Consider the following 13119-nt stretch of genomic DNA (forward strand, 5'->3'; position numbering starts at 1 on the left):
TTGCAAACATTCTCTTTTCTCCATATCCCTGTTAGTACTCCTTATCCTTTGTCCTTCTGATAACAGCCATTCCAACAAGTGTTAAGTGATTCCTCATGGTGATTTTAATTTACATTTTCCTGATGATTAATATATTGAGCGTTCTTTCATCTACAGTCATGCATCAATTAACAAGAGTCTGAATATGTTCTTGGATGTGTTGTCAGTGGTGTTAGTCAGCTTTTTGTCAACTTGACAAAATAATCTGAGAAAAACACCTTAGAAGAGGAAAGGTTTATTTTGACTTATGGTTTCAGTCCTTTGTCAGCTGGCTCCAAGGCAGAAACATCATGGTGGAAGGGTGTGGAAGAGGTAAGCTGCTCATAAAATAGCAGCTGAGAAGCAGAAAGAAAGGAAAGGGTCAGGTATAGTCCCTAAGGGTATGCCCCCAAGGAACCATACCATCCAAATAGATTCCTCCTCCTCCAGTTTCCACCACCTCCCAATAGTCCACTAAGGTATGAATCCTTCAATGGTCAGAGCCCTAGAGATCTAATCACTTCCCCAAATCTTCATCTGTGTACTGGGGACTAAGCCTTCAACACATGAGCCTTTAGGACACACACCAGATCCAAACTGTAATATCATGTGATTACATCATTGTGAGAACATCACAGAGGGTGCTTACACAAACCTAGCTGGTAAAGCCTATTATATATGTAGGCTGTATAATACAGTCTATTGCTCCTGGGCTACAAACTTGTACAGCATGTTACAGTACTGAATACCGTAGGCAAGAGTAACACAAGAGTAAGTACCTGTGTATTTAAAATATCTAAACATAGGGTACAGTAAAAATATTGCATAGAAAGTCAAAAAATAGTCTCTCTGTTTTTACAACACTTGATGTAAATCGAAAATCTACTTAAAGAAAAACAACAAAGATGAGATGCACCTGTATAGGGCACTGACCATCAATGGAATCTGAGGACCAGAACTGCTTTGGGTAAGTCAATGATGGAGTGATGAGTGGATGTAAAAGCCTAGAGCAAAACCATACACTAGTGTAGATCTTATAAACATTGAACATTTAGGCTCCACTAAATGTATGTAAAATTCTTTTTTCAATAATAAATTAATCTTAGCTTACTGTAACAGTTTAGTTTATAAAGTTCACTTTTTAAACTCCTTGACCCACATAACAACACCCATTTTAAAACACAAATCCATTATACAGCGACACAAAAATACTTTCTTCCTTTATATTCTCATAAGCCTTGTCTATTTTTAAATTTTTTCTTTTTTTTTAACTTTTTAAACTTTGTTAAAAACTAAGACATAAACACATATTTGCTTAAGCCTACACAAGGTCAGGGGCATCAACATCACCGTCTTCCACCTCTGCACTGTCATACCGTCATACTGCAAGGTCTTCAGGGGCAGTTACACCATTGGAACTGTCATCCCCTGTGAATAACAAGGCCTTCTTCTGGAATACCTCCTGAAGGACCAGCCTGTGGCTGCTTTACAGTTAACTTTTTTTTATTAAGTAGAAAGAGTAACTCTAAAATAATGATAAATAGTATAGTAAATACATAAACTGATAATATTGTCATTTATCAATACTATGTGCCATATACAATTGTATGTGCTATACTTGTATACAACTGGCAGCACAGGTTTATTTACACCAGCATCACAAGCGTGTGTGTGAGTAAACTGTTGCATTGCAAAGTTCATGAAGTCACTAGGTGATGGGAATTGTTCAGCTCAATTATAATCTTGTGGTACCACTGTCATATATGTGGTCAGTCACTGAACAAAATGTCATTATGTAGTGCATGATGGTGTCCATTGACCATTTGTATGTTTTCTTTTGAAAAAATATCTATGTCCTGTGTTAGCTTCCAGTTACTGTAACAAATACCTGAAATCATCAACTTTGAGAAAAAGCTTATTTGAAAAGGCTTATAGTTTTGGAGGTTTCAGTTCAAGATTGGTAGGTGCTTTGGGGTTTGTGGCGAGGTAGCGCATCATGGCAGCAGTGCACAGCAAAACCATTCACCAAAAGTGAGAGGAAGAGGAAGGGCTGGGGTCTCATGGGCACAACCCAATGACCAGACATCTTACAGGTTCCACCACTTCCCAATCATGCCACAGGCTAGCGACCATATTTCTACACTAAAACTTTCTACACTAAAGCTTTTAACACATGGGCCTTTGGGGAAACTTATCTGGAACACAGAAGGTCCTTTGCCATTTTTAAATTGGGCTATTTTCTTACTATTGAGTTCCTTATGTATTTTAGATACTAACTCCTTATCAGATGTATTATTTGCAAATATTTTCTCCCATTGCACAGGTTGTCTCTTTGTTGAATGATTTCTTGGCTGTGCAGAAACTTTTATTCTGGTGTAATCCATGTATGTATTCTTGCTTTTGTTGATTGTATTAGTCCATTTTCCTTACTAAAACAAAATATACCTGAAGCTGAGGTTTATTCAGCTCACAGTTTTGGAGGCTGAAAATCTAAGACCAAGCAGCCCAATAAGTTCAACCTGTGATGAGGGCCTAATGGCAGATGGCATGATGGCAAGTACATGGGTAAGACAGATCACTGAGACAGGAAGCCAGAGGAAGATTTAAAGGCCACTTTGCTCTTAGTAACTCAATTCCTTTCAAGGAAAGCACTCTTCCAATGCCCTGAACACTTCAAACCAGGCCCATCTCTTAAAGGTTCCAGACCACATCATATCTCTACACTAAAACCAAGCTTTCACACATGAAACCTTGGGGACAAGCCACATCCAAACCATAGCAGTGTGCTTTTGGAATCATTAAAAAAAAAAAAAAACTTATCGCCCAGGTAAATGTGATAGAACTTCTAGCCACATTTTCTTCTAGTCATTTTATAATTTGAGGTGTAAGTTAATCTATTTTCAGTTGTTGGTTTTTTTTTTTTTTTTGTATATGGTATAAGCTGATTCTCTAATTCCATTTTCTTCATGTAAATATCCAATTTTCTCAACACCATTATTGAAAAGATTTTCCATTCCCACTTTTGTCACCTTCATTGAAAATCAACTGACTATAAATGCATGGATTTCTGTCTGGGCTTTGTATTCTGTTCTATTGGTCCATGTCTGTTTTTGTACCAGGACCATGCTGTTTTGATTGCCATAGTTTTGAAATCAGTAGTGTGATGCCTCCAGCTTTGTTCTTTTTGTTCAAGATTGCTTTAGTTCCAATAGTTCTCAAAGAACTGTTACTCTAAGAGTTGTGTGATAGCTACAAAAGTCCCTCAAAAACTTAAGCAATCTACAAACTGAAGAAATTTATATATGTGTGTATGTATACATATGTATTTACATTAACAAAATATCAGGGGAACACTAAGTCTTTTACATGATCATTTAAATAATGGGTTAAAGCCAAAGATTTCTTTGATGCTTAGTACTTCTCTAAATTAATGACCTCCTAGTAAGTGTTTATCACCTGGTTTTGAAAACATTTTTGTGATTGATTTGATTATAAAAACATTGTCATAAAAGGGTATGTAAGACTAAATTAAAAGCTTTATGAGCCTGTAGTACAGTCTATTCAGCATTTTAATTTAACATCCTCTATTCAATACTCTATCAATTAGAACATCTAGGAAATCTGATATAACAAATGTTCAAACAATAACTACAAGACACAAAAATATCTGATTTTTTTGGTTGTTGTCGTCGTCGTTTTTACTGGGGATTGAACCAAGGGGTACTTAACCTCTTAGCCACATCCCCAGACTTTTTTATTTTTTAATTTTGAGATAGGGTTTCACTAAGTTGCTTAGGACCTCACTAAATTGGTGAGCCTGGCTTTGAACTTGTGATCTTCTAGCCTCAGCCTCCCAAGTTACTGGGCTTATAATCATGTACCACTACACCTGGCCAAAAACATCTGATTCTTAAAAAGTATTTCTTGATATAAAAATATTGTACTAATTTAAACAATAGAATCAAGTTTAGTGTTAAACCTGAAATAGGATGTATATATATACATTTAATATGTAGATTGCTGACATTTTCTTCCTTTAAATTTTCCTTTTTTTACAAGTAAAATGTGCTATTTTTAGTACTACAAAAAGAAAAAAGAAAAAAAATGGTACATTCAAAATATCTGAGTTTTATATTTGAGGAGCTAATTGTAATATTCAATTGGAGATATAAATTCTAAAATCAATTCTGACACCTTTTGAATGACTAGACAGATAACAACAGTCACATATATCACAGATTCCTTATATTTAGTGGAAGGATTAGAACTGTCAAATCAATAGATTATGGTAGGAAGCAACTGTTTTTTGATAGAGATGATATTCTAATGCTAAAAAAAAAAAAAAAATGACCTGAGGCTATGTATAGTTCAACATTGGGGGGCAAAGTGGCATTAGATTTAAAATTTTAAAAACACTGAATCATTTTACATCCATAATCTCATTTAAACTGGTTAACCAGCTATAACAGAAGAAAAATACTTATATTAAACAAGGAATTAATGTCACTGACTAAAATAATTTCATTTTATTTTCTTAATCATTTTTCCCCATTATATTTATTTATTTTTATGTGGTACTGAGGAATGAACCCAGGGCCTCACACATGCTAGGCAAGCACTCTTCCAGTGAGCCACAACCCCAACCCTAATGATAATTTTAGATAATTAATGATCAAAAGTCCTATTTCATTCAAGACAGCAATGTGGTGTCTTCTTTTTTCATTTCTAATAATGCAACATAACTTCAGGGATTTCATGAAATAAAAAAAGATCATAGGGGCTGGGGATGTGGCTCAAGCGGTAGCGCGCTCGCCTGGCATGCGTGCGGCCCGGGTTCGATCCTCAGCACCACATACAAACAAAGATGTTGTGTCCGCCGAGAACTAAAAAATAAATATTAAAAATTCTCTCTCTCTCTCTCTCTCTCTCTCTCTCTCTCTCTCTCTCTCTCTCCCTCCCTCCCTCCCTCCCTCTCTCACTCTATCTTTAAAAAAAAAAAAAAAAAAAAAAGATCATAAATGGGACTGGGGATGTGGCTCAAGCGGTAACACGATTGCCTGGCTTGCACGGGGCGCTGGGTTCGATCTTCAGCACTACATAAAAATAAAGATGTTGTGTCCACCGAAAACTGAAAAATAAATACTAAAAAATTCTCCTCTCTCTCTCTCTTAAAAAAAAAAAAAAAAAAAAAGATCATAAAGAATATCAATACTTTGTATAATTTTCTGATTCTACCTATATAATAGTTTGCTGACAACAGGAAATGAAGAAAACTTCCAGAAACAAGCAATTAAACATAATGGGTAATATATGCTCAATAAAAGAAATACATAGGAAGCTCATGACTTACAAGAATGCACACATTTCAGTTTGCCACTGTTTTAAAACAAATAGTAAAAAAACTCATTATGTGTACTCTGACCATTCTTTTGGTCCACCTCCGTCAATAAACATTACTCATAGTAGGGTAATATAATGAGTGTGCTGTAACTTCATAGTGCCTCTCAAAATCTTTTTATAGAAGAAAATCTGATTCATGCACATAAATGCAAAAATCATTAATATTTTATTTTTGCTGTTCTGTTTTTACAGTGTTGAGGACTGAACTTGGGGCCTTATGCATGTGAGGCAAACATTCTGCCATTAAGCTATATCCCCCGTCCTCTTTAATAATTTGGATTTTTCTCCCAAAATAAATCTCTATTTCTCCATGTGCCATCTGTTTTTCTAAGTGTGTACTACCTGCATCAGAGTCACCTAATGTACTTAGAAAAAGAAAGATTTTTGCATTGCCATCCCTGGACATACTAAATTTGGAGATTTGAGGTCCTCAAATCATTTTTTGTAAGTGCCAACTGATTCTTATGTACGCTAATGCTTGATACTTTGATTATATGCAATTTAGGTTCTAAGTAGTTTGAGAACAAGAATGATATAATTTCTTCTGTAATTACCCAACACAGAAAAGCCCCATAGAGAATGCTCAGTATCAATCTGTATTCAGAAATCTTAAAATACCACTCACATAGAGTACAGAGGTCATAATTTATAACCGAATGGTTGTTCTGGGATGCAGAAACCCAGAATGTGAAAACCTGCAGAACATGAGCATTTTAGTATTTGAATCAGAAAAGCCTCACAAGTAATTTGAGTGCAACCTTGATAGTAAGTATCATAAGATGCAATATTAGTATTTGAATATGCAATATATAATTTCACATGATTCTGCACAAACCAACTTCTGTCATTTTGACCAATGTCATCTTCAATACATAAAAAAACTATTTATTAAATCTGTAAGAATTAACTTTAAGCTTACGTTTTAAATCTCTAACAATTATCAATAGCCACAACAATGATTAATAAAATATGTAGTTCAGAATAATGGTTTCATTGTGAAACAACAACTTACAATAGGTCCAAAGAGAATAAAAAAGGTTAGGAAAAGAAGTTACATACAGCAAACTGTTGCTGCTAATAGAAGCTACAGAACAAGACACAGGAAGTATAATTTTAAACCAAAGTATGTTCTTCACAACTCTGAGCATTAACTGGAAATGAATGATTTTTATCCAAAACAATGAATCAAGTACACTAAAGGTAAACCTAAAAGATCATTTTCTTTCTTTTGACAAGGTAATTATATTATAATTACACCACTTATATCAAAATATAAATATAAAAACAACAATGCTACAGGTATCCAGTATAAAACATAGTATCAGATGTAATCCACAGGACTGTGTAGTACAAACTACTGCAAGATATGGAAACATTATCTATTGGTATTCTCATCAGCATAATGATAGCAACTATTTAAGTACTATTTGAAGGTTTTCATTTACAGATAGTATAATACTTGTTGCTTCTCACTAAAGTTTTCTACAACCAGTGTAAGCCAACATATGGAATGTTAAGAATACATTCACATTAACAGCATGATCATCTTCCTTTGATTTTTTTGAGATGGGAGTCTTGCACTGTTGCCCAAGTTAAACTGGAACTCTGGACTCAAAAAATTTTCCTATCTCAACCTCTCCAGTAGCTGGGATCCCAGGAGCTCATATGCAGTCTGTTTTTCTAAGTATGTACAACTCACGCCAGAATCACCTACTATATTTATGAAAAGAAAGATTCTTGCATTGCTATCCCCAGACTTACTAAATTTGAGAGGTTTGAGATCCTCAAAACCTTAAATCCACCGCAGTTGGTTTAAATCTTTCATGAAATCTGCCAACAGGAGAACCCATATTGTACTGAGCATAAAAAATGGAGCTACAAACATCTGGGCTTGACTCTGCTCTTGTCAGAACATTTTTAGCTTGAAAATTCTATGGTAACATCTAGATTACCCTTATAAAACAGGTAGCAATAGCACCTATGAAATTGTAATTGCAATTAAAGAACAAACGAAAAGATCTGATTTTTTTCTTATGGAAGAAAAATAATCATATATTCTTACTTTTTTAGAGAAATATCAAAGTAATCTAAAACAAAGTACATTCTTGGATGAAACAATACAAATGGCCAAGCAATGACTATTTTTGTTAAGAGTAGGGTATCATTAAAATTTAATCCAGCTATATCCAGTAAATTGACAGGAAAGAATAAATACATGGTTGCCTGCCAACACAATGCTTCAGTGTATCCACAAAATAGAGGTATATGTAACCTCCAAATCAAATCTATGTATTAAATTACTTAACTACTTACCCACAGTATACCAGCTAGCATCTGTCAACTTGCTGATAATAGCTTCCTGAAAGGATCCATCAGATGTCCTGGTTTCAACAATAGCTCCAACCTAAAATATAAAACCCAAATTTCCTTACCAAATTTAAACAAACAAATCAAATCACACCCACCATCTACATTATCTAGGTAAGAAAAATAATACTTATCATAATTCTTCCTTACTGTAGCTTAGATCTTTATCATCTATGGTGCTCCTATCTTCATTATGTTATTTGACCCCAAAGCACTTTGGCTTAAGTAAAGTAACTATTATCATCCCTATTTTATAAATTGAAAATTATAGCTCAGAAAGAGAAAATAATTTGCAGATTCCAGAATGAGAACCCAGTCTCTTAAATCTTACTTTAGAGCTTTTTTATATCACACTGCCTTCAAGAAAATTAAATAAGAACCATAAAAATATAAGACAACCAAAATAGTCTCAATTTTCTTTCATAGAAATATTGAATATTGGACTCAGCATTTGTATTTAAGGGACCTTTTAGATAAAGGTTCACCTGGAGACAGAAGGATGGACCAGTTGACCTTCTTTCAGCTTCCAGACCTTTGTATATCAGATAATAACCGAAGTGGTACTCTGACATAACAAAGATTTATTACATAAAGAAATGGCCAGAAATGGACGGAACACATAATAAAGGTATTCATTAAATTGAATTATGAAATGAACATAGTTTACTTGATAAATCAGAACAACAGAAGATTCAAGCTTACAACACTGGTATCTAACTTAGCAGGCATCATCTCAGATACGGCAACGATTTTAAAAAAACAAATTCAGTCTAAAAATTTAAAACAAAGGATGGGTGAAGATTTAACATATTTATATGTATATTAAATTACCCTGATGTTAGATGCTTGACCTTCTTTTAAAGATACAATTATTGCAATATCACAATTTATACTAACTATACAAATATTGCAAATCATAATTTATACTAACCACACAAATATCTCATTTGTATTTTTATTTTCTGTTTAACATTCTTTTAAAATGTTGATTATAAAATTAAATTCTGTAAGTTATGGTATGAGTTTACAATTCATTATTTTCTATATTAAACTGTATAACATACGTACTCTTAAAGGACCCTTTACTTGATCATCTTGCACCAACTGTGTTGTATTATCTTGTTTCAGGAGTACCTGAAAAATATTTTTGCACAATAATTTGCATGCTTCAGTTTAAACAATACATTCATGTTAACAAGGTAACAACCATGTCTTTAAGGGCCCTTTCTTAGTATCCTGTGGTTACCTCTGATTAGTACATTGTCTTATATTTATGCTTATTGTCCCTCTCATTAACTAGAGTTCCTTGTGAGCCAGAGTCTTCCTTTTATTACTAAATCCCCAGCGGTAGGCCAGTGTCAATGCATATTATAGGCATTTAATAACTTTGCCGAGTGAATGAACGATAGAAAATCTATAATCTATAATGATTACTTTATAACTTTAAAACTAACTTTAGTGCATTTTATCAATAAGTCATAAGTCATTAGAGATTCTGGTTGTTATCAAATATTTTCTTAAAAAAGTATCAAACTTTGGGGGGGGGAGCATGGGAGGAATGGAGGAACTTTAGGGTAGGGCAAAGGGGAGAGAGAGAGGAAGGGAGGGGATATGAGTGTAGGAAAGTTGGTGGATGGACACCATTACCCTAAGTACATGTATGAAGACACGAATGGTGTAACTCTACTTTGTGTACAGAGACATGAAAAATTGTGTTTTATATGTGTAGTATAAATTCAAATGCGTTCTGCTCTCATGTATATCAAATTAGAATAAATTTAATTTTTTTTAAAAAGGTATCAAACTTTACTGCCTACTTAAAACCAGAGGTCCTTAATCTGAACAATAATCATGAGCAAATTCAGTTACAAAATAGTTCCTTTCTAATTCTCCTTTCTCCCTTCCTCCAAAATCCTTTCCTCCCAAATATATAGGGTAACCATCCCAAATAAAGCAATCACACAAATGAGCAAATTCAAATTCTAGGTAATGTATATATGATAAAAACAATCCTAAAATTATCACTGTACTGATTGTCAGTAAATGAGAGCCACAGGAAAAAAAAAAAAAGTAAAAATAATCAGACTCTACCATAAATATTTAGTAACCGAATCTTATATGATTAAAAGGCTATTAAAACAAAGAAGAAATGAACACCAAACAATATCCTAACCATACTTACAGAAAAGTTTTAATGGCAGATCAAAATTTAAATAAAAAATTTATAAGAATCATGAAAAACTCTACCACACAAATCACATTTCTCCAGTTCAATGATTCTCAACATTTTACATGCACCAGAAACATTTGGAGTGCTTGTTAAAACACAATTACTGAACTTTACCCCCAGAGTTTCTGATTTGGAAACAAGTCGGAAAAGGGCCCAAGAATTTTCAGTGTGAACAAGTTCCCAGTAGAGGCTAATGCTGAATGTTTGGGAGCCACACTTTTCGAGTCACTGCTCCAGTTCATTCATTTATTCAACAAATTTTAAGAACCTGTTATGTATTAGGCCCTATTGTAGGTGTCAGGGATAGAACAAGTCAGATGTTTCCTCTTTTTGGTGCTTAATTCTGGTAGGAAAACATTAGATATGTAAATGAATAAAAGCAAATTGCAAACTACAGGTACAGCATGATCCAAGAATAACAATAATGAGAGGCACATTACAAAACCTAGAAGATCACATTGAATCTCTTTGGAATGTTATCACGGAGAACTTTCATGATATATTTTACAGCTCATGTATAATGTTAAAAATATTTTTATAAACAGGAACTTTTGCATTTAAATAACAAAGACTGACAGAAACTATACTTATAAAGGAAAAATTACTAGAAGGAAACAAAAATTGTCAACAGTGTTTCTGAAAAGTAAGCTATAAGTAATAATTCACCTGTATTTTCTGTATCTCCAAATATTATACAGTAATATATTAATCTAATTTTTTTTCTGGTCATAAAAACATCTTAAAAATCAACTTTTGATTCATTTTTAATGTTGTCTTGAAAACACAATTCCCACTGTACTGTTCTTTCTAATTACTCAAACAGTCTACCCAAACATTATGAAAGGGGAGAAAACAGATTATAATAAGCATGCTACTACAAACAGGAAAGATCCAAATAATAGGAGTATCATGAGCGTGGTATTTTGATAGAAGCATCTTGGAATAATTTCTCATTTGAAGTTATTTCTCAATTTTTAACATGTGCTTTTCCTATAAGCTTAGTGTATAACAGTGTTTTCACATATTATGGGTTCAATAAACAAAATATTTTCATTCTTCCCCTCTAGATAAAAAAACTCTAATCTTTTAATCCAGTTAATGAACCTGTTACATTAAAAAACATACACATATATGCATACATATATATTACCTTAACTTTCACCAGCCTTTTCACTGTTTTAATCTTTGCCTCACAGAAGGCACCTCGGTACTTGGCACTGACATCAGTTCCCACTGTCAGGTAGGCAGGCTCATCCGCCGCCTGATGAAAGGAACATAAAACTGTGAATGTCACTACTATTTTCCCTTACTCAGCCTAAGGCAGCATTAAAAAGTTCTGTGTTTAAAGCAATGAGAACATTAAACAGTATTTGCTTATTAATATCATTGATAATTTGAATACCCCCAAAACAAACATTTTATTAACAACATTTCATTTTATATACCAATTTCCTAATGTCATAAAATGTTTAAAAGTGTAATTAAAAAATATCAGAAAGGAAATTCAATAACGTTTATTCTCCACATACAAATGTCTTGTAAAAAAAAAAGCTAATATTTGCATAAGAAACATAAAAATAAGAGAAAACAAAAAACCTATCAAATGTCTCATAAAACTTATTCATGTATGGCCTCCCATAATTGTTTTCAAATTAAAAAGAAATATTTCTACTGAATCTAACACTAACAGTACATAATTAATTGGTTGATAGAGCTGTTTAAAGGCAACATTGTTTTAGATGTAGTATACCTACACAGATAAGAAGTCAACCTTTTTTGGAAAATTCATTGGCTAAAAGCTGTAACGGAAAGGTAAAGTCTGAATTCAGCTGATGAATGCATATATGACCTGATGGTTCAGGACTCCATCCATAACTAGTTTACTACACTGGTCTTCTTGGTATTTTTTTTTTTTTTAAAAAAAAAGCTTTACTAAGAAATATCTACTTTCATTTTATTTTAGGTCCTGGGGATTTAACTCAGGAGCACTTTACTACTGAGCCACATCCCTAGCACTTTTTATGTTTTATTTTGAAACAGGGTCTCACTAAGGACTTGCTAACCTGCTGAGGCTGGCTTTGAACTCACGATCCTCCTGCCTCAGATTCCCAAGTTGCTGGGATCACATGCATGTGCCGCCACCACCACCAGCTAGAAATATCTATTTTAGCAAATGGCCATGATCAGAATGATACTTTAAAAGGTGAGAAATTTCATTCCATCATTCATTTTAATCTCCAGAGTTACAGAATGATGCTATTTCAGTCTGTCATTTTACCTATTTCTTCAAAAGTTATGCATATTCATAAGTTCAATTCAACATCACTAGGTGCAAAGGTAACCATGTTTACTTTATTTATATATTTTTAAATAGAAAACAACTGTGCTCATTTTCCAGTAAGTTTTCCCAAGTAATATTAGAGAAGGTGAGATGTGTCACTTATTTCAAGAAAACAGGAAGATGAGAGAGTTCAGGAAAATGTTACCTTTTAGAGCTTAAGGTGCTAAAACTGTGAATAAGACATGGATCAGGTATAGACATAGATAAAGTCAAGGGCATTTACAAAGAATGCAAACTGGAGAATATGTGTGACAAATAAATATCTAACCAGAAACACAAATGTCTCCAGAAATTGCTATGAGATCTTCCTTTCCTTTTTAAACATCTATGTTTCCAAGATTAGGAGTCTTCAGAAGAATGTGCATGTGTGTATGTATTCAAGGACGGATATATGTTTTAAAATGTTTACTATAAAGACTAAACTGAAACTAAGTATTGTTTTGAGTTCAACCTCAAATACGGTAACAGTAGAAATCTGCTTTATCCACCAAGAAGAAAATGATATCTCTTTTACTCAATCCACATATTCTTTCTCTCAGAAAATCACATTGGGAGAAAAATCACACAAGAAAAAAAATATTTCCAAAAAATTCCCCAAAGAACCAAAGCAAGACAAAAGCTCTACTTCTGCAAAGGTTACTGCCAACACAGGAAGTGTTTAAAAATACTAGCCGAATGGACAACAATTGAAAGGCTGGCCCAGCCTTTCCAAAGTGCTAACTGCTACAGGAGAGCTGAACTGACTGCATTACAAATATTTCTC

General features: G+C 33.5%; 1 protein-coding gene across 2 annotated transcripts in view; it reads right to left on the reverse strand.

Moving 5' to 3' along the window:
- Positions 1-13119, reverse strand: part of Arid4a (AT-rich interaction domain 4A) — a 78316-nt gene that overhangs the window by 63756 nt on the left and 1441 nt on the right. For both annotated transcript variants that reach the window (XM_046461423.2, XM_046461424.2), the window contains exons 3-5: positions 11166-11276; positions 8854-8919; positions 7732-7822 (exon numbers count right to left, since the gene is read on the reverse strand). In XM_046461423.2, the coding sequence (XP_046317379.1) occupies positions 7732-7822; positions 8854-8919; positions 11166-11276 (268 nt within the window). The remainder of the gene's footprint in view (positions 1-7731; positions 7823-8853; positions 8920-11165; positions 11277-13119) is intronic.

Source organism: Marmota monax, unplaced genomic scaffold (assembly GCF_021218885.2).
Source record: "Marmota monax isolate L192 unplaced genomic scaffold, Marmota_monax_Labrador192_F-V1.1 WCK01_AAM20220418_F8-fsc00001, whole genome shotgun sequence".
Lineage (NCBI taxonomy): Eukaryota > Metazoa > Chordata > Mammalia > Rodentia > Sciuridae > Marmota > Marmota monax.